The sequence below is a fragment of the Haliotis rubra genome, unplaced genomic scaffold, assembly GCF_003918875.1.
Source record: "Haliotis rubra isolate DU_JTF1 unplaced genomic scaffold, ASM391887v1 Scf210, whole genome shotgun sequence".
NCBI lineage: Eukaryota > Metazoa > Mollusca > Gastropoda > Lepetellida > Haliotidae > Haliotis > Haliotis rubra.
Genome location: NW_025766115.1, coordinates 98,696 through 121,967, shown reverse-complemented (window position 1 = coordinate 121,967; position 23,272 = coordinate 98,696). Strand labels below are relative to the sequence as shown.

Here is a 23,272-nt window from a genome sequence, read left to right as displayed (position 1 = left end):
TTCTATGTTCCACAAGAGTTCCAAACAACCTTCACCTTACCAGCAAGGCTGCTATGTCTGTCGCAGCCAAAGGCAGTTTGCTCGTGATTGCCTGAATAATCCAAGGCAACCGAGAGCAAGAAGCTGCTATTACCAGCGAAGTAGAAGCGTTGATGGGAGCCAGCAACAGGCACAATTTCAGGGTAACCAAGGACTGGCTTCCCCTCATTTGCTGGAAAACTGAAACCCCTACTACCATGAGTCGGGTAGTGTTTGGGAGTGGTACAGGCTCTTATACCCATGTAAATGACTAAAGAAAGTAAACTGTGTGTGTGTTGATCTGCACGAACACAGTTCGAATGGGTGTCAACTTTTACAATGTGAATCATGTTTTCACTATGGGCTTCCCTTTGAGCAAGATACTTCTGTTTAGCAAATGGGACAAGAAGGGTGTGATGGAACACCAGCTCATGAGCTTGTTCTCTACAAAGCTCATAAAGGCCAGCTTAAAAAAGTAGAAGGTGAAAAGTTGTCGAAGAAACATCTTGCCGCCATAAAATGGTTAGTCAATCTTACTGCAGCAGGCATAAGGTCATCACGGCGAAGCCTCCGTCTGTGCTCAGAATTGCGATTGTGATCTTGAAGAATGTCCAGATAACCATGTGATGGTGGACTACGGGATGACACACAAGAGGATGACAGATCGGACATGTTTCAGCGAGAAATGATGGATGATCAGCGAGAGTTACTGAGACATTAACTGAACTCTTACATGTTCAAATTGTTTTCAACAAGCAAATTAGTGAACCCAGATATTGTATTTGGAATCAATGAGGTTGTCATCAGCACAATCATGGACAACACAGGGGTGGAAATAACTTTAAAATTGCTAGAGTACTCCGGTACAGTGTCACATGTAAAATCACTTGTCCTGATAATTTTTCCACTATAGAGGCCGTTTTCTTGTTGATTTTTTACATAAACAACATTATTAACATTGGAAAGTCAACTGGACACCGGTACAGTGTGATATACAAATTTGCTTGCCCAACAGAAAAAAACACTGGACTCAGACGTCGGGCAATGGGTTATTTCCACCCCTGTAACAGATGTCGACACCTGCTGGCCATCGATGACATCATCAAAAATCTTCCTAGTTGGTCCTACAACTGAGCAAGAGAGAGTATGTGGGAAGATATGACTTGAGTAACCTCTGTGGGAAGAGAATGGGTAGTAACTGGACTGTAGACAAAGTATTAAATCTCACCATCCACATGGCCAAATATCGTCCACTCAGAGGATCCAGTTATATTCCCTTTCCCATTTAGTTGCGGTCGAAACATGCCATTATCAATGTGAAGAACAAGGACTGAAAATGAAAGACCCACAGCGTGTTGCCAAATACAGGAATCATGTTGCAAACCTGGATTTCTCTGGCATAGCCTTTCCAGTCAAGTTGGCTGATATTCCCAAGTTTGAGACCCAAAACCAAATATCCATCAAAGTCTTTGGCTACAAGAAGAAAGAGGTCTTCCCTCTCCACGTCACCAAGCAACAGTTGGCAAAAAACGTCAACCTGTTGATGATCTCCAACAAGCACACCATGCATTATTGTTGAGTTAACGACAGCAGAAAGGTGCGTTTCTGAGACATTTTTTCTTATTTCCTCAGTGGACTCATTGACAGGGTCTATCAGAAAAATGCAGCCATTGTACCCAACCAAGACCTAGCCCTGAAACACCAATTTGCTGAGAATGTAAGGGAGGGTTGGCTTCGAAGAGAACTTAAACAGCTTGCTCGTCAGTCACCAAAGCTGACCTTCCTACAGCTTCGGGAGAAGGCTTTGAAGCTGAGTGAGGATGATTCGGTTAAAACTGAGTCATTTAGCAGGACCGTTTCAGCAGAGGTGAACAATAAAAAGGAGCTCCAAGATCTAAGAGAAGAAGTACAGAAATCCATCACGGAACATAAGAAGCAGATAGACCAACTCTTCTATGTTCCACAAGACCTTGCTACAGCTGCAGAGTTCCCAGCAACCTTCACCTCACCAGCAAGGCTGCTATGTCTGTAACAGCCAAAGGCAGTTTGCTCGTGATTGCCTGAATAATCCAAGGCAACTGAGAGCAAGAAGCTGCTATTACCAGCGAAGTAGAAGCGCTGATGGGAGCCAGCAACAGGCACAATTTCAGGGTAACCAAGGACTGGCTTCCCCTCATTTGCTGGAAAACTGAAACCCCTACTACCGGGTCGGGTAGTGTTTGGGAGTGGTACATGCTCTTATACCGATGTAAACTTAGGATAGTCATACAGGGGTGCAATATGGATGACGTGGTCATCCCAGATTCTGTATTGAACCCCTGCCGGTTCTACTGATTTGTTTTATTAAGTAACAGTTTAATGCAAGATCAGAGGGTATATAATAAATATAGAATGTCATACTTGTGCATTTGGATGTTTTGTATTGAACTCGAAGATGACATCTTCGAACTCGTTGTTTCTCTGCTCCCATGACATCTTCGAGTTCAATACTAAACATCCAAATGCACTGGTATGACGTTCTATATATATCCATGCCAGGCAGTTTGCAAAGCCAAGATATTTCCCATATAGTGGCTGATTGTCTGGTAAGTAGAATCTCCATGTGTGGAGTGAGTGAGTGAGTGAGAGTAAAAATTTAAAGTCACATCGGCAATTTTTCAGCCATATAGTGACTAAAACTAGTTCTAAATTGATAATACAAACATATAATATATAAACCCTGTCAACGATCCATGGGTGGAATGGAAACCAATTGTTTATTGGCTACAGGGTCAGTGGTAACCACGATTACAGAAGATTTCTTCAACCATTTCTTCAAGTCACGTGGTACTGAACTTCTCCAAAAACAGGGATGGCACACATTTAAGGCAGCCAATTGTTTGGAGATACCATATATTGATCCAAGTACCAAGCTGTTGGAATCCATTGACTTTTAATTCTTAACAGTTCTTATTTCCTTAAGAAGTTCTAAATTTAGCAGGCAGGAATTGTGGCATATGTAGAATTATGTAAGGTGATCAATTAACCTCGTTATTATTGTCAGTGTAATCGAATCAGAACCCGTGGAATAAAGTGGTACACTTCTGCCCACCATTACACTAGTCACGTTATATTTTGTTTGTGGTAAAAATACCACAGCAGTCATCATAGAAACCTGTCCGTGATCGCTATTAACCAGAATCTCTACTACAGTAAAGATCCCTCTCAGTGGAGGAACTGTCATTACCAGGTCCTGTTCAACAACCAACTAAATGTGACACTGGCGTAAGCAGTTTCATTCATGGGTTGAAGCTAGCCGTGTAGAGCAATAGTAAAGTGTATTTGTACATTTTAAGAGACATCTGTATAGATGTAAGGGTGGCTTGGGGTGGCTCTCCAACCCACGTCCATTCTACATGCACATTGATATTAAATATTATTCATAGAAGTTGTATATTGTTGTTGTTTATTTCGCCCAAATAGTTTACATTCACATGTGCTGGTCCCCTTATACAAGTGGATGACTTGGGGTTTTTGTTTATCATGGTGCCGACCCATGCTATACCAGAACAAAGGGGATGCTATATCCGTGAACTGTGACCTAGTTAAACACATGGGAGGGAGGGGCATTACCCTTGTGACGTCATTAGCGTAGGTAGTCTCTCGAATTTAGGGAGGCTACCCAACCTCTATGGAAGATTACATAGTTAATGGTGTGCCAGCAGTTAGGTTTGGCAAACTACTGGGCTAACTACTCACCCTTATTATAACTAACTGATATTGGTCTGTTCCAGCTTATTGCACAAGTCCAGATCAGTTTGACCACTCTCATGTTCCCCCTTCACCTGAACACGTGACTCGGCTTTCTCACCATCTTCCGTGGAAACCTTTTCCACATCACTCGACATCTCCCCAGACTTTTTGTTCACCTCACCCTCTTCTTCAATTTTCTTCTTCTCAGACCCAGTACCCTCTTCAGCCTCTTCCTCAGATTTGGGTTTCTCATCTGCATCTTCAAACGCATTCTCTGTTCCCTCGCCCACCCTTGTCTCTGCGTCATCCACATAGATGATGTCTTCAGGGTTGGGAGGCTTAGGAAGGAACTCTTCATCGGGACAAATCTTCTCCCATATTTTCCTGGCATGAAGGACAATATCATCCATATCTATCTCTGTCCCTGGGCCTGGCAGAAGGTAGACGTTTGATGGAGTTGAACTTGAAGGTGTCACGTCTGACTGATCGTCCCGGCTGTAGAACACTGACCACAAGATGCATGGTTTTTCATCCGTCTGCTCTGAACCAAAAAAAGTTGTTGATGGCCGGCAAAAGATCAGCTTCAGGGTCACCACTTCCTGTACGAGTTAAATGGACAACGAACGAATCCCTCGGACAAACCATCGATGATGGGGGTAATTCCAAAATGGTGATTGGTCGAGCTGGATCATCTTCTGGCAGGAGGTGTAACATGGAAAGTTCGTGATTTTCTGAAGTCAGAACAGACTTGTTAGTAATCAAAATGGCACGAGAGATTTTTTGAATCAGAAGCTTTGTCCTTCAGTGTATCAGGAATGTAGGATGGTCCAAGGATAAGATGCTTGCATTCGATTCTCTGTCCCTCTGTTGTGTGTATTGCACAGCACTTGTTGTCCTGGTCTACAATGATATCAGTGGCTGACATATGCAGGCAGTACACGCCACCAAACACAGCACACAGACGACAGAAACCTTGTGGTATTTCTCCGCTTCCATACAATGGAAACAAGAATGCTGTGTTTCCATAACGACCAAGAGACTGCAGAAAGTGCTTAGTATTCTTCAATCCTTCTTCTGTTGTTGTTGCCTCTGTTGCCATAGCAATGGAGTGATAAACAAAGTGATGAGTGTTGTGCGTCAGCTTCTTGAAATTCAAAAACTCAGAAAAGGGTTTTTCAGCATAGTCTTGATACTGATCAGCATATTTTTCATATTCAGCACAGAAAGTGAGAAACTTCATCAGCATCCGTTTCTCCAGCATTGACACCTTCTTGCTACTGAAAACGTCAGCTCGCGAACATGGCACTTTCTCTAACTGACCGTTGAGGAGTGTGAGCATTCGACTGACAGTCCTGAACTCACAATATTTTGCAACATCGGAAACAATCAGCAATTCCACCATCTGTCCGCTGCAGTACAAAACTTTCGGTGCAAGGTCAAGGTTGAATCTCCGCCAGTTTTCCTTTATTTCATTAGCTGTCCAGATTTTCTGGGCTGGCTTGGATTCTTTCTTCTCAGCTTGCTCCTGTTCTTTAGGTGTTTCAGATGGCTCTACTTCTTTCTTGTCATCAAACTGTCCTTCACCTTCAATATCAGACTGAGGAAGTTGTTCTGGTGAAGCACAAGTTTCTTGACCGTCGCCAGTCTCAGCTGCAATGATCTCTGTGGTGTCAATTTCTTCAGCAACATGATATTGCACTTTGATTTTACTTGTATCTGTTGGAAATCCAGGCATTGAAATGACCCTCTCACCATCTTTCAGCTCGGGGGATTTCTTGTCCTGCTTTTCATTTTCCTGCTCTGCTGCCTGCAGGAGTAAAACAGTTTGAATTAGAGACTGTGTAATAAGACATTTTAGAGCTGATATACCAACTGATAGGAAATCTTTATGTATTAATTATTCTGTACATGTATTGATATAATATACAGGGTTTTACACAGACTTTTAAAAATTGGTGTCATGGTGACTCACAATATTTAAATTTGGGAGTCATTTTCAATATTTGGGAGTCATTTTCAATATTTGGGAGTCATGAAAATTTAATATTTCTTTGTGTTAATCATTCTCAGTATGTAACTGTGTATGCCACACCACCAAATGCAACTTCAGCATTGTTCAATTCAAACAGCCAGGATTACTGTCCCCTCTGAGTTCTCTGGAACAATCTGACAGCTCTGTAAAAGTCAAATAATCATCGAACAATATCATTTTTTGCTTATCAAATCGATTTTATTGAACTGAATTTTGAGGGCCACCTATAAAACTTGCATCAAGCTTGACTCGTATGATAGTATTTTGAGAGTCGTTAACACAATTGTTGCGTCAAATACGCAGGAATCATGTGTCATGTAAAACCCTGAATATAACTATTTAGACCAATAACAAATCAACTCAATGCTCAATATGAAATAGGCTGATCCATCAAATGTGTAAAAAGTTTATCTTGTGGCTGTCCACATTAGCTATGAAAGTCAATAAATGTAAATGCTTCTGTGGTACTAGAGATGGGTTTATTTAGCGCTGATAATTTTTAAGTTGTTTTGACTCAGTATGGACATTAATGAATAAATGTGCTATACATCAATATAGCATAGATGCCAACCCCAAAGTGTAGCAAATGGTAGTTTCAAGGATCAAAATTAGTAGTTTGACCATAAAATTAGTAGTCAACTAAATACTAAAAATCAAGATGGATTCTGAGAAAGATAATATGACACTAATCAAGAGTGAATATTTAATTTCACATACCAGTTTCGTATAATCGAATGGAAGGAACGGTCATGTGCTTAAATCATTCCAATAGGATCGTCATTTTCAGCCGGTACACAATAAGTGGGTCAAATCGCAAAGGTATTGAAATCAGCTTCAGATTTCTCATAGACAATTTCGCTAAAATTACGTTTGTTACTTGCAATGATTCCAGTTCAAATATGTCATTAAAGTTGATGAATGGAAGGCAAGTTAAGTCGAAAACTATATTTAATCGACGAAAATATATGTTCTTGTCTATATATCCGAATTTAAATGAATTTTCTTCAAATTTCGTAGAATTTCTTGTACAATAGTATTGGCATAGTTTGAGGCTTAAAATTGTAGCGACTACAATACATTTGTAGAGGTTGGTAGCTCTGATATAGTGATATTACATTTTTAATTTCAGATAACAATCACGTTTTCTGCACATGCATTTTACCAGACACCCTATCAGTCATACCAGTTTGATGATGCTGTTATTACCTAAGATAGTGTCACTATTAGAAAAATATCCCATAATAAGGAGGAACAATGACTCTGCTGGTATTTCTATAAAATAATATGACTGAACCTGGAAACTTAATATCAAAGAGAATAACATCAACCATGAAAAAGAATTGAAAACAGAAGTTGTATAAGGGCATTGCAACAGACAAGAACTCATCTGTTTTAGTTTGTACTAAATGACATTATTTTATGAAAAATAATTTGGCCTTACTTGTCCCAATTCTACATAGGCCTAAACATTAATAAATATACACGAGTTATTAAAAATGGATCACTGTAATTATGGATGACCAATATTAAAGTGATATCATGAGAGTATTTATTTGCATTTTTCAAATGGATCATTAGATCAATATTTAAATATTTGGTGGTTTAAATCTCACCTCATTCCGTACTTTCCATTTGTCAATACCTCCAGTGTTAAACGATGCCCATGTGTCACTGTAGAAATCATTCCTGTCGATGTGCAGGACTTTGTAACCATTACGTGAAAATGCTGCAGCAAGTATGCTTTCAGGAAGTCCTGTTCCTAACACGACCACGTCAAACTCAGATGGGAGGTCAGAAGCCATTTTCGCTGGCTTTACCCTCGAATGTGTGCCTTTGACTAGCTGGATTATTCACGTGAACATGACAGAATGTACCATGTCACTTGACCGTCATTGTACGAAATTAGGATTTTTGTGGCATATAAACCGGAACTGGCGCAGGTCGCCTTTCTGCTCTGAAGCAGTGTTTGAACAATATAATCAACGTGGTGAAGGTCTGATTCACCACTGTGCGGGGAGTTTCCCATCCTCTTTGCAGGTGCCCCTTAATTTAGGATTCGCTCAAGCACCAACAGTGTTACGAGTTGTATAAGGCAATGTGCGTTTACTTCATGATTATTAAATATAGTAATCGATGTTAAACAATTTTATACTTAAATGTGAGAAACACTCAACAGATTAAACAAATTCACCAAAACAAACAGCGGTAGGCTGGCTTAATTGTTTTCTTCATATAGTTACATTTACCACTCCACATACATGTCCCAGGTGGTCTAGTGGTTAGGATTTGGCGCTCTCACCGCCACGGCCGGGGTTCGATTCCCCGTCTGGGAAGATGTTTTTTTTTTTCCCTATTTTTCTTACAATAGGAAATGAATTTAATTTGTTTCAGCAATCATGCAAAGTTGAATACCAATGGACCTAAGCATCATGTATATCAATAAACAAATAACGTTACACCACATCAACCCACACTGCACAGTTTTCACGAGAGTATAGACTAATAACTAGTCTCTGACATGAACATATTTTACAGAAAAAAGGTTTATAGTGAAAAACAAAACAAAATATAACAAAAGGAGCCCTGAGACTTTCTTCATTTTCAGAGACTAAACAAATCTGTAGAGGGATAATTTCATTTAATTTCATAACATTTACAATGGTTCTTATCACCCACTACTGCTGAAATTGTGTGTGACAGGAATATTTATTGCCCCCACCGCCTCCCAGTCCTACTGTCAGTGGTGTGGAGCGTTTTGGGGTAATGAGTATCAAGTGTCGCCAAATCTATCTTGAGAGCAAGCGGGGACATACCAGCTAACGGTAGCATCTCTTGATATTCCCATGGCTGGACAACTGGAGCTCACAAAAATTCCAAAATTACTTATATTCTCCAAAATCCAAAGGTTCTGTCTGCACTATATGTGGAAGTTTAATTGATGTTGAATCGAACAGGAGAAAATGTCTGTTTTTTTATTGGAAGTACAAGACAGAGCCATGTCTTCTTCTGATCGAAATATGTTCACAGGGAATGTTCTACACATACTGTGTATAGAAAATGCTTAGGTGAGGTCACTCGTGTGGACAATACTTTGTGCCTTGAAAAGAAATCTGTAATTAATGCTGAAGGGGTCGTTGTCGGCACAGGTACTACATTATGTACCCCAGGTCCGTTTTTGTATACAGAAATGTACTTTAAACAAAGTCAAAATACAGAAAAGTACCGGGTACCCCTAACGGCGGACGAGTCCATATTCCGACATCCAAAACCGAAACCGTATGTAGTTGTTCCCGTTCAACTGATTCTGAGTGGTATTCATGTGCATCGCGAAATATCCGTTACTGTGTATTCTCATTACTTACATAACGCAATCAAATGTATCTAATACAACAGCATGACAGTTCCGGTCAAGAATACGACACAGTGGGAATGGAATCGTCCTAGGGTACGTTTCTGTATTCTCATTATGGCCTGGGGTACATATCTGTAGTACCCGTGCCGACAACGACACCTTCAATGTAATTAATGTGTACCATTACTACCAATCCTGTGGAACAGAAGTGAAAAACATGTACAGTAGGATTCAAATAGTATTTCTTTGGCAAAAGTAGAGACCTTAGATGTTGGTATACATTACATACTAATAAACAATGGTTTTCGTCTTCAATATATCTGTCTTTGCACACAAGACATAATCTATCAACTTTAGTTTCTTTAACATATCTGCCAGTTTCAATTCGTGAAGAACATCTAAATTGAGCAAACGCGGCCCTGAATTTTGAAATAGTGAGTCTTTTCATATACAATTCTAAGCCAAATGATGATTTAAACGAAATAATAGGTTGAATATTTAGTGCTGCTATCGAAGGCTGCATGCCCATCTTGCTCATAAGGTATACAAACACCGACATAAAATTTCTAACACTAACTACACATTGTACGTACCAGTGATAGCAAAATCCATACATGTAGAGAATATGATTTATTTTAGCGGCCCAAAAGAAAAGAAATCGTTTACGTGCAAACATTTGTAAAATTTCAACTTCTTTAGAATTATCTAAGCCCCTTATTTCCGAACCATAGAGGAGAATAGGACTAATTTTAGAGTAAAAAATCTTGAAAAATAGATCAGATGGCAATTGATTAAGTATATGTAAAGATTTAAGTACACTATACAAAATGTTTTTTCACTAAAGTCATGGATAAAGTCACAAATGCCCACATCGTTGAGGTACACTGCTTTGAGCCTAATGATTTATATTTCTCTGTTTGTTTCTTCATCATGGCAATCAAGGGTGACACAACAATGACAGTAGAATGGCTTGTATTTTCTACTGCCTTGTATAAATAGGGAGAATTTCGAATGTCAGTGAGTTTCCACTCCTGATGGGAGAACAAAACAAAGCATCTTCACCACTAAAGTAGCTTTCAATCATTGCATTCTGAGTTGGACAAATGCTATGTATATTTGCTTTCATCCTCATCAAAGTTCCAATTCATTTTTACCCTGAGATGGAAAACATTTCGAATCATCCCCTCTCCTCACCAGTGTAAAATGAAATACTCAGATTTTGTCAGTCATCAGGTCTCTAGTGTAATCACACATGTTGTTTCTCTGGAGTGAGAGGACAGGGCAGAAGCAGGAGGCCTTGGCTCAGTGTGGTGTCTTGGGGAGTGGTGGGGGAGGCTCCCATGAGTTAATATTAAACACTAGTGACAGCTAGAGATCAACTGATAATTACAAGCCATATTCTGGCTTGTGAATTCAGCAGATTGGTACAGACCCTGAAGCTGTGGAAATCTAGACTTAGGGACCGTCCATAATTTATGGCTTTTGGGGAAAGGAGGATGATGATGATGATTTTTATGGAGAAGCATGCCCCCCCTAAAATGTATGTACAAAATTAGTGACCCCCAACTCCCCACCCCCAACCCCTTGCATCTCATGTACAAAACCAATGACACCGCCTCACCTTCCCGTAATTTCTAAGCATAATTTTAAACTTATTTTTATGTACAAAATTGCTGAAACACCCTCCCCACCACCAGTAGGTGTTTTCAAAATTGATGACCCCCAATCATCAAAACACCCCACCCCCACCCCCATAAATTATGAACGGTCCCTTACCACATTTTCTAGACCCTGCTTCAGGGTCTGTATGACAGACTAACGAGAGTGTTAATGGTCATTAAATAAATAGACTTACTGAGGGAGAAACAGTGATAGTCTGTTGCAGCAAACTATTGCGATAGTGATAGTGTATTGCGACCAACTATTGCAATACTATTGCAATAGTTTTCTCACTTTGAAATTTCTCATTCAAAGTCATTTCCCAAATGAATGTATAGTTCAATAGTTTATATGAAATAAAAACAAGTTGAAGTATGATGTCTTTCAGTGGCATTTAGAAGTTGTACATTGATGTCCAAGATATTTTTTATGGATTAAAAAATAGATGGGTAGTGAGAGAAATTAAAAAAGAAGTTTAAGTGAGAGAAATTGAAAATTAAAATTAAAAAAAGAAGTTTAATCCATAAAAAATATCTTGGACAAGTTGAAGTAGTTTCGGTCTCTTTAATAACTGACAAGAAACTTGAAGCCCAGAGCAAGTAAACAGTTAAACTCAATGAAGCTGCAAGTCTGCACCCAAACATCCTGTATTTTGCTCTGCGCATTTATCAACGGAAGTCAATTACTAAAATATCTATAGTCACACATACTATCGGTGCATCGATAGTTTTTCGTTTCTACCATCGATTAATTGCTATCGGAGACTCAACAATTGCAATCCATCCATAGTTAGATGCATCGTTACAGCCCCAGACGACCCACTATCAGGCATGTAGACTGTATGCGTTGGGACCATTCGATCGGTACTAAGTATCGTAGGCATTTTGGAACAGTGTTTATCAGGCATATCTATGATATTCCTTGAGCTATGTAAATTGAATATCTCTCTAAGTAATGACCATGCTGTCAATGGAAATGGAATCAATGCAGCTTGACCATTGTCATCATGGCCACGACCCGTGAAGATCCGGGGTAGAATAGGTCTTCAGCAACCCATGTGCTTGCCATAAAAGGCGACTATGCTTGTCGTAAGAGGCGACTAACGGGATCGGGTGGTCAGTTTCGCTGACTTGGTTGACACATGTCATCGGTTCCCAATTGCGCAGATCGATGCTCATGCCGTTGCTCACTGGATTGTCTGGTCCAGACTCGATTATTTACAGACCGCCGCCATATAGCTGGGATATTGCTGAGTGCGGTGTAAAACTAAACTCACTCACTCATCATGGCCACCATTATAGAGTCATATCTAAATTGGTCTTTGTTCTTTCGCCGATTACTACTAGATATGAGAAATTTATGTCAAATTTTATCAAACAGTTGCAAAAAAAAAGCTAGCCAATGTTTGATAAGCATTTGTATTTATCTACCTGTTAATATATGCACTTATTTCTGTATAGGGAACTTTACATATGTATAAGGAATTATTTACTGTATTCAGTTGTCTGTCTAAGACGCATGCATATGAACTGTACATGAATTGTTGTTAATATATGCTCTTGTACCACCGACGGTGGTTTTCTGAGAAACAAAATAGTCAATAGTCAATAAGCTGCATATAATCAAAGTTAGACAAAGGCTGGTTGGCCACTGAAGCATGACATTGTGGATGAGGCGCGGGATACTGCAGGCTGACCACACATCTGTCACAAATACGCCACGTGACAGTCTGATGAGGATTCGACCCTTAGGGATAAATTTAGTCTGTTGTACAGACCCTGAAGCAAATATATCCAAGAAAGCCCACACAAGTCTAGAAAATGTGGCAAGTCTAGATTTCCTCAGCTTCAGGAGAAAAGGAAGAAAGTCTCAGGGCTCCTTTTCATTATGTTTTTGTTTTTTTTACTATTAACTGTTTTCAGTAAAATATGTTCATTTCAGAGACTAGTTGTTAGTCTAGGATAAATTGAGAATGCTTTGTGTGTTAGTCGGGACTTGACCCTGAGACAGCGGCTAGGCAGGTTGGCTGACCATCGCCTCCCCAGTGCCGCCTAGGCCTTGTTATAACATCATGTAATTATACGAGGGTCGGTCAAAAAGTAGTCGGCCTAACTATATTCTCGATGTCCAGTGTTTGAAAAGCTTCCATTTCAGTTTATAGGAATCATTAGCAAAGTCGTATAAAAAAATTCACATATGTGGGTAATGTGATTAACGAGATATTAGTCATCATAACACATTGGGGTATAATATTTCTAGAAAAAATGCAAAAAATGAAAAACGATCCGCCATTTAGTACCTCTTGGATAATGGTATGTCCTCAGATAATGTCATATAAAATATGTTCGCATAGTATTGGATGACTTCCCGTCATAATCAACATTCAAAGATTTGGATTGCTTGATTTTTGTTTAGACAGGGCTGTTTTTCTTTAAGGACACCCCCCTTTTAGTCTTTCAAAAACATTGTGTCCAGATATTCAAGCTGGCCCTGTTTACAATATACTGAGAGTTGACACTTGTGTGAACATTCAGTATTTACTTTGAACCTTTAGCATCATGTGTGAAAAAGTGAAAACATTAGAATAAGTTATGTCCTTATGAATTCGTCGTCTGAACGGGGGTGGGTAGTGTCTCCAAAACAAGCTGTTTCAGTAAACATGAAAGGGGAATCACTTTAACAAGCGATTCTACTTTCAAATTGCTTTTTTTATCCACTTTAATATCTAAGTTTGATTCTAGCGGACGTCTGCCTATCTCAAACACTCAAAATGTTTCTTGCATATTTTGTTACCTGAAGTTTGTGGTGCATTTATGGCAGATTTTGCGCTTTTGGGGGGTACCAAGATAAAATTTCAAACAAAATTGGGATCGTAAGGCTGTAACGTAGCAAAACCAATTTGCTTGAGGTTGACAGATAATATGTAGAAAAATAAAACATAAAAACAGCTGCATTTGTATCATTTACTAGGTCAGGCTCACTACTTTTTGACTGTCCCTCGTACACACTGAATCACGAATAAAGTGTTGTGGACCCACTGATGGACTACTTTATATGAAGACACAGTTATCCCTTTTAACCAATCCGGGATATAAGTCAGCTGTGCGACAAGCAATGGCCACTGCTATTTTTTACAATTAAATAGGTGAAAGGGAAACAGAAACAACAACGACAACAACAGCAGCAGCAGCAGCAGCAGCAGAAACAGCAGTAGCAGTGGTACAGTAGTTTATGTGTTGTTTAATGCCGCACTCAGAAATGACCCAGCTATATGAAGGCTATGTGCAAAAGCCTTGATCAGATAAAAGTATGCTTTTACGCCGCTTTTAGCAATATTCAAGCAATACCACGGCGGGGGACACCAGAAATGGACTTCACACATTGTACTCATGTAGGGAATCGAATCCGGGTTTTCAGCGTGACGGGCGAACGCTTTAATCACTAGGCTACCCCACCGCCCCAGAGTCAAATGGCTGCAGTGTTTCAAGTGATAGTGAGTATGAGTGAGTATGGTTTTACGCCGCTTTATGCAATATTCCGACAATATAACGGCGGGCGACAAAAATGGGCTTCACACATTGTGCTCATGTGGGGAATCGAATCCAGGTTTTCAGAGTGACGAGAAAACCATTTAACCATTAGGCTACCCCGCTGACCCTGGATCAGATAACAGAGCGGTTGACATAATGATCTCTGATCCACGGGATAGTAATCCGATGACTACCGAGTCGCCGATCGTCCTTCATTCAGTAGCCTCTAGTGTTCCAGTAGCGAGGTTACCCGTGAAGATCCGGGTTAGAATAGATTTCAGTAACCCATGCTTGTCGTAAGAGGCGACTAACGGGATCGGGTTGGCAGGCTCGCTGACTTGATTGACACATGTCATTGGCGGATCCCCCCCCTTTGAAAATGACATAAGGCCACATTGAAGGTTTTTTTTGCGTTGGCGGAGCCAATGGGGGGTTCAGAGTGTTCGAGCTCATGCTGTTGATCACTGGATTGTCTGGTCCTGACTCGATTATTTACAGACCGCCGCCATATAGCTGGAATATTGCTGAGTGCGGCGTAAAACTAAACTCACTCACTCACTCAGTAGCGAGGTAATATGTTTATGTTGCTATTTCCACGATTAATGTGGACGTTTCTGCGTTTTTCTTCACAGTGGGAAAGTTTTCTTTGATAAGTCTGCTCTAGCGAGATGGAATTTACACGGGTTTGAAAAGCATAATGCAAAATTATTTCAGGAATCGGACCAAATAGTCCACAAATATGGAATCCTTATTAATTATGTCTTTGACAAAAGAAACCAATATCTACATGTTCATATGTCATTCTAGCATTGTCAAGCGGGACAAAAGACGACAGACGTACCTCATATCAAGTGCAGTTGAAATGAAACTTCTTTTCTCATCTTTTGTTCTCATACACAATTCAAAAGCAGAATGTTCATTGTTTAGTATATAGAGCTATACCCATATTATTGTCACCCCTTGACCTACGCGTCTAGTACAGTCAACATAATTGAGCATTGGTGTTTAGTCTGTCTGTCATTCCCCCTGCACTACCCGCCCTGAATTTCATTCAAACGTGAAATAGAAAAGGTTTTCTTATTTCAATTTTCTCCGCCGCTTTGAAAAGGAAAAAATATCTCTAACCCTTGCAATCTCACAAAGGTCATAAAGGTACATGCAAAGCCAGGTTACCCGCAATCGTTTTCATCTACATTTTGTTTGTTGTTTGACTCCGCACTCAGCAATATTCCAGCTATATATAGCGGCGATCTGTAAATAATCGAGTCTGGACCGGACAATCAAGTGATCAACTGCATGAGCATCGATCTACAACTATTATTTAAATAAACCCAACTGTTTCCGGAGCCAAGTGACACGTTCAATACAATGAATTAATTCAAACACTATTATAAGAAGTGTTCTAAAAAGGTTTTAAAAATACAGGACTGGCTGAGTGAGTGAGTGAGTATGATTTTGCGCCGCTTTTAGCAATATTTCAGCAACATCACGGCGGGGAACACCAGTAACTGGCCTCACACATTGTACCCATGTGGGGAATCGAACCCTGGTCTTCTTCGTGACGAGCGAACGCTTTAACCATTAGGCTACCCCTATCGATGTGTGAAGTTTGGAGGGTTAACTGGAAATACACTGGAACCATCTGTGTCGGAAAATTCCACCTTTTAAAGAGCATGCCAATTAAGAACATATACGTGTATACGATATTCTTGTGTCCAAATCTGACAGAAATCTGAATTGCTAGTCTAAATAATAGAAATGTATGTCTCTATTATTCGGAAATATCGACCTGTGCAAACCAAAACTCCTGCAGAAAAGGAGATGGTACAAACTTCATGGTATGCCTATAGATGATGTATATCGCTGAATCGGCGTTGTGTACAATATCAGTAAAATAGAATCTGATGGTGTGCCTATATTGTTTACATTCGGAACTGCCGTTACAGTACATTTACAAATAATGAAATCAGATATGATGGCCCGCATGCATATCTCACTCACAACGAGAATGGAGGAGAGGTCCACAACTCTGCTGTCGGTCAAGTATACACTTAAAACATTTTTACTCAGCTCGTTAATGTGAACTGTGGAGTAGCGACACCGTGCTGCTGTTGTGAGGTACTCATTTGATGTGATGGAGCCTATCGTCACTCGAATCAAACACATCGCCATGGTTTGACCGTTTATTGTTTCACCGTCATAATGAAACATATCTCTTGCCATTCAGTTTGTATGTGACATTTTGATTCTACGTTTCTCGCAAAACAACTGCTAACGACAAAACCTACCCATGACGTTTATGATAGCTCAATAGTGTTAGCTTCGTTTAAGAATAAAGCAGAACCTCTATTGCGCGCTCAATATCTACCTTTAACGTTTTCTCGATCATGGTTCGAAATTACTGCATTGGTCGTGATTGATGGGACATTTGTTTGAGCAGTTGTGTAAAAACCATAGAAAGCGAAGCAGGTAAATTATCACTTACCGCTTGTCAATACTTTGTGCATGCAATGTTGAAACTGATATGTCCATGTCGTTTTTACTTCTCGAGCGTAATTTTCAGACGTAGCTGCAGAGTAGGTTTTGGAGTGTTATTGGGTATCACGTTTCCTTTGTTTAAGCTCTTTTGTGATCTGGATTCAGATATAATTGTGTAGACTAAAAAACATCTATCTGTATGCAAACAATATTTATGAGAAATGAAAACCAACACAGGTTCACCGCAGACAGGAAACACGAGGTAAAACCTCAACGATCTGGTAACCCCCGAAAACAAAATTGATTGGTGGGAATATAATATTTTCGGGGTGCTCTTTCGGAAACTGAGAAGACAGATATTGTGTTGAAGGGCTGTATGTTTGTATGTGTTGCATGTAGCCACCGTGATCTAAAGTTGGGTCGGTTGGTCTGTTTACAATAAATAAATTACAATGAAAAACAATCTAGTTTGGTTCATGTCTACACATCTATACCTTTGATTCCGCTTTATTTGGGCTGAGGTGAGGTGAGGAGAAATGGGGTTAACGTCGCACTTAAGAATGTTTCGCTCATATGACGTGCATGCGTGGGTATGTGTGGCTGCTTGTACTAGCCCAGACTTAGGCTGGTTTTATAGTGCTAGCCCACTGAGATACCATGCGCAATTGAGCATGAAAACCACTCAGACACATTATACTTGTTGTACCCATTAATGCCGAGCGCCAGGCAGGGACCAACAAGTACCATGTTTTAACGTCTTTTGGTATGACGCGGCCGGGGATCGAACCCGCAACCTTCCGCTCTCCGGGCGGACGCTCTAACCACTACACCACGGAGGCGGTCTCTGGGATGAAGGCTGCAGGAAGAGGGCAGGTGTAAATTAACAAGAAAACTTTCTTTCTTTCTTACACTATCATATATTATCAGAGAATGAAAAAGACATTGATATTGATACATCGATCGTTAGTCAACACGACCCAATATATACACAACCACAGGCACAGGGGTATCAGCGCATTGTGTTCATGTTAAAAGTAAATATAATAATACTATTGATGAATTGACATAAGAACAGCTTTCAGCTGGGGGATGGTACACTTAAACATCTGTAGCGTGGTAACGAATCTTCTTGGAATTCGCAAAACATCGGTAATTTCCGTACATCATACGTGATTCAATGTTATTCGAGATAAAGAATTACTACTACAAAGTACCAAATGAGTTCGGCATTCCCAGCTGGGTACATAGAAAATGTTACTCGCTTGTAAGCGGGGTACATTGAAAATAATAGAAGAGCGCTCAGCCAATCAGAAAACGACATTTATGTGTGAGGCAAGGTGAATAAACATGACAATTCATGTTCTTTCTACTACTTTACATCCTTTATATATACAATAAATTTAGCAAACAAAAATATTTCCCACTTTAGAATCAGCGTTGTTTTCACTGACGCACAAAATTATATTCATATAAATATATTATGTTTTGTCATGCTATAGCTTAACACTTTAAGAAAGTTTTCGTCACCAACAGTCCAACACACCGGTATAATCAGAACCAACTCCAATCTGACTGTGATACACCACACCACAATGCCATCATGACCAAGACAATACCTTTTATGGTGATTTAACCCATTTTGGATATTTCATTGACGTTAAACCAATACAAACTTCATCAGCAAAGTGTTTCTGTGACAAGCAGACTAAGCTCTGTGTTGCTAAAGGTATACAAATACAATAACCTTGAATCTGATTGGTTGACGAATTGTGAGTGAGTGAGTGAGTTTAGTTTTACGCCGCACTCAGCAATATTCAAACTATATGGCGGGGGTCTGTAAATAATCGAGTCTGGACCAGACAATCCAGTGATCAACAGCATGAGCATCGATCTGCGCAATTGGGAACCGATGACATGTGTCAACCAAGTCAGCGAGTCTGACCACCCGATCCCGTTAGTCGCCTCTTACGACAAGCATGGGTTACTGAAGACCAATTCTAACCGCGATATTCACGGATCTGACGAATTGAGAACGCACCAAACCAAATGCAGTGTATAACTGTCGTGGGTCTGCATGTCAGATGTCTTATGGATGCCAAGGGTCGGATGGCTATCACGACAGAATATGATTGGAATATCGTACACTGTTATGAAAATACTTTCATGTGTTTCCGAAATGTAACCAAGTTTGGAAAATACACTGTGGTTCTCAGTTCCCTTTGGCGTCCCCAATACTGGGGAACCGACAGGTTCAGTGAAATCATACTATTGGCAGAATGTCGGTTTTGATCTTAACCGATACAGGCAAGGTGTGGACTGCTGAACCTTTCATACCACAGAGTTGCCACACCTTCCACGCCGCTAGGCGGCGCAGTGATCGTATCACGTGACATCTCATGTCTAGCTCCTCCCTAACGTATTTGACGTACGGTTTCACCTGCTGGGATAAATTACGCGAATGTTCGTTTTTGAATATCTTTGCAGTCTCTCTGACTGACGTGGCTGACATGTATGTACAAATGTTCAGCATTGTATCCACCTCCTTTTTGTATTTATGTTGCGTGTCTACCACTTGGCACGTAGCCAGTTTCTCAAACAGCATGTCAAGGTAGCTGTTCACTGCGTATTTCCCACTGACCTTTTCGTTGGGGTCAGCTCCATGGCGGAGCATGCATTTCATCATAGCCTCGTCAACTCCGATTACAACACTGCATTTAGCATATTGATGAAGAACCGTTCCCCGTAAACTGCTTTTGTTTCCGCCTAATCTCCCGATCTGGTTAGCATGGGCGCGGTACTGACCCAGAATGTCTGCACATTCCTCCACAAACTTGACAGCGAGGGTGCGTGACTCCAAAACCGAAGCGAAGACCTCAACTGTCTCTAACAAACAGTGTAGAGCTGACGAGAAGGCGAGTCTCCCGGCGATCGGTTTGACCCCACGTTTGACTTGACCCGCTTCGTCCTTGACCTCGTCAAAGCACGGGTCAGATCCCTTACGAAGCAGGAGCTTCATGCATTGGATGTAGTGCTGGGTGTTGTCGTTGTCTTGGATACAGAAGGCGTTGCTCAACAAGCTGTACAAAGGATACGTTCTTGGAGGCCGGCATACTTTTACAGAGTGTCCGTGATTGATGAGAACGGATGTCATCTTTGGAAGGAGCGAATGTCCCCCTTTGGAGAAAGTCCGACTGTAGGTATAGAGGACGTGGTAAAAGTTCATCTTTTTGAAGAGAGACGAGGTCGGCATGTCCTGCTTCAATAGAATATCAAGGCATTCGGGCCTGGCGTATTGTAGGGAAACCTCTATGCCAGACTTGATGTCCGTCTCAGATGGGTTTTGTTTTAGGACAAGTTCCAATGACAATGGAGAGTTTGCAAGACAAGCGAGACTCACATCGTCTTTGGAGGCAGCTTCAGGATATGTTTTGATTACACACATGTTCAGGACTGTGCGTACGCATTCGATGTGGTCATATTCAGCAGCTATGTCAAGAGGGGTTTTCATTCTTTCATCACCGTCGTCATCTTGACCAGGTATCACAAATTTTTCGGACATAAACCGGAAGTCGTTGGGTCGGAACTGTAAAATGATACCAAGGACTGTTCGGAAACCCAGTCTAGCAGCGAAGTGTGCGTATGGATTTATTTTTGGTTCATGTGGGTGTGTAAAGTAACCCTCTGAGAGCATTAGCTGTAGAGCCTCGGGGTTGTTGAGCAGGATCGTGTGGTGGAGGGCGTCCAGTCCATTGTCGTCTGCCCAACACCGGAAGTCGCTTGCTTTTGACACCAGAAGATACTGCTTCAGTTTTCGACCATCGATGCCCTTTCTGACAGCATCTAGGAAGTCTTTGACATTAACGTCAACCATGGTGTACTTTAAACCTTTGAAAAAAATAATGCTGTGTTATTATCATATAGTCAAATTGGATATAAACAATCTATATGTCAGTTTCTTCAGTATGATTAAGTATTTCGCATGGCATTTAAAGGTTGTTTGCTGTTTAACGTCCCCGCTCTGTAAGTAATCGAGTGTTGACCTGTCCATGGCGTCAGTCGACTCCTACTACAAACATCGGTCACTCACACTTGTGCATGACCCGGAATCTTCACAGGTGTAACTATATACTACCCATCAAAAGTTTAGAGTCGCTTAAATCAATCACTATAAGTTATGTATGTGCATATGGTTACAACGAAGATGAATATCTCCATTAACTTGGGGGAAACATCTGCAAACCTTATGCAGATTAATTGCATGAGATTCATGTATCAAATTGCAGAAAAGTATGTGCAAATATCGTGCATGTGAACAGCTGCGTTTTGGTGTAAAGTTTTGATAAAAAAAAATCGCCATTTTTCACCGAGTTTCATCATTTATTGAACACATGACAATAAACTTTTCAACGTCACGAATTTGTTTTACAATACATCATGTATAAACAGTACCTTTAAACTGTATGGATTATTTAACAAAATCTAGTTCAGAACAGTTGACTGAAGTAAGTGGCTACATTTACACTACTAGTGAGTCTAAACTTTTGATGGGGAGTATAGTAAACGCCTTCGAACTGTTTCTAATTCGTATATGATGTAACAATCCCCACGTGACCTCTTACTCTTTCTATCTTGTCTCATCAACATATTACATGGTTGAGAATGAAATCAGGTTGAATTGTCATGAAATATGTAACTTGTGAGAAAACAGTAACTACTTTCTAAAACATTATTGTGAGAGTGATTTGTGTGACGCCACTTTGAATAGTATTACAGTCATATCACGGCGTACTTGGGCTAGTGAACTGCTCCAGACTCGATTCTTTATGTTGACATAAGTCAATCATGGTTTGATAGATTGAGCAAATACATGAATTGTTGTTGGTGAAACAATTACACGTAATACCCTGAAACTTCTGATGGCCCAGTAGTTAACCGCGCCACAATTCGATGCAAGGGCTAGCGTCCCTTTGGTTGCCTATCAACCAATGATTGAGAGTTTGAATACCAAATTCGCCCGGAAATGTTTCTATGTAAACATTATACCCGGGCCCGTGTTTTTCACCGAAGTAGTAACACCATATCAACCAGCCAGTCGTAGTCTGTTTCATTTATGACTCCGTGTGACCTATGCCTCTTGAAATCCAACAACTTCTTATAGCAAGTGCTGTTATTGATATACATGACATGGAAACTCCGAATTACACGTCGGGTAAAATTGCTTTGTCGTGCCCGAGACAGGCTCCGTGCAGCGGAGTATGTGCACTCATATTAAGTGGAACCTAAGAGGAACGATCAAACAAATGTTTATTGGAAATCGATGAAAATGTTATTACCGTCGGTACACTACACTCGACCAAACAGTTATCACATAATGATTTTGTCGATCATTCGGAGACTAAATGAATATATCGATTTCTGAATTTTCTATTTTCTAAAGATGTCATACATTATAAGGTAAAACCAAAATTCATGTCGGCAATTCTTCATGTGAAATGAACAAGTTATGCATTCATATTTAAACATATGTTATCAAATCACCCGTTTGTATATGTAAAACTAGTATGATGTCATCAGCGTAAATAAGTAAATAAGTACATAAAACTGCCCAACTGTCATCGAATCCAATCATAATATGCACAGGTAATTCTGAGACAAATCCCGCTTTACACCTGAACTTTAATCAAAAACGTCGACCGATTAATAGCGATGCAAAAACACCAATGAAATCACATATTTTATAGTCTGATGCACAAAAATATTACAGATGTCAGCAACGACGTTGCTGGGCAGCCTTGTGAATGCGGTCCTTTGTCGCTATGAAGGCTGGGTTCGAACCCCCATATGGTTTTCCCTGCCTTGATAAGTCACGCGTGTGTGTAACAGTTTGATGGTAGAATGATCCGCGGTATGCCTCCATTACGTCACACTGCATTCATTTTACATTAATATGTCAAGCGATACAGAAAAAGCACCATATGAGAATGTTCAATAACCGTGTGTTAACATCTGGTAATACATGCCACACAATTGATGCATGTCTTTTTAATATTTAAACAAATGACCATACCTTACCTTGACGGCAGGAGCTTTTAAGAAGGACCCGCTTTTAAGAAGGACACAATACGCCAGTGTCGGTGACGGCAAATCCCGAATCTATGGTTAATGTCAACGCAAGCGACGGGATACGTTGGAAGTGAAAATGATATTACCGACGGTTGACCCGGGGTTGTTTCCATGGGATCGAATAAATATTCCCGGTTCGTCGGCCAATGGAAGGTTACCTATGTATTTGCTTGCGGGATTGATTATTCTGCACCGATAACCCGTTGACGAGTATGGGGACAGTTCAAAGAAAAGTAAACATTCAAAGGTGTACAACTCTCGTGATAAAGGCTACATGTTATCGCTGTAACCGTTTGTAGGCATTGTGTTGAATAACTCGCCCATTGTTGATTAACTTGCTTCTGATAA

At 40.4% G+C, this 23,272-nt stretch overlaps 2 protein-coding genes and 1 non-coding gene across 3 annotated transcripts; 1 reads left to right on the top strand and 2 right to left on the bottom strand.

Annotated features, from left to right (window-relative positions):
* Positions 1 to 3,442: 3,442 nt before the first annotated feature.
* LOC124276602 (rab proteins geranylgeranyltransferase component A 2-like) lies at positions 3,443 to 7,774 on the bottom strand. Its single transcript, XM_046712245.1, is given in 4 exon segments — positions 3,443 to 4,298; positions 4,300 to 4,528; positions 4,530 to 5,557; positions 7,396 to 7,774. Coding segments are annotated over 4 exon segments (1,977 nt in total). The 5' UTR covers positions 7,585 to 7,774; the 3' UTR covers positions 3,443 to 3,767.
* A 269-nt stretch (positions 7,775 to 8,043) lies between these two features.
* Trnae-cuc lies at positions 8,044 to 8,115 on the top strand. Its single transcript has one exon. It is a non-coding gene; the product is annotated as a tRNA-Glu (tRNA).
* Positions 8,116 to 18,741: 10,626 nt separating this feature from the next.
* On the bottom strand, positions 18,742 to 22,986 carry LOC124276584. Its single transcript, XM_046712231.1, has 2 exons — positions 22,874 to 22,986; positions 18,742 to 20,686 (listed from the first exon to the last, which is right to left on the bottom strand). Exon 2 carries the CDS (start codon positions 20,670 to 20,672, stop codon positions 19,062 to 19,064), a length of 1,611 nt encoding a protein of 536 aa, XP_046568187.1. The 5' UTR covers positions 20,673 to 20,686; positions 22,874 to 22,986; the 3' UTR covers positions 18,742 to 19,061.
* Between the last annotated feature and the right edge of the window lie 286 nt (positions 22,987 to 23,272).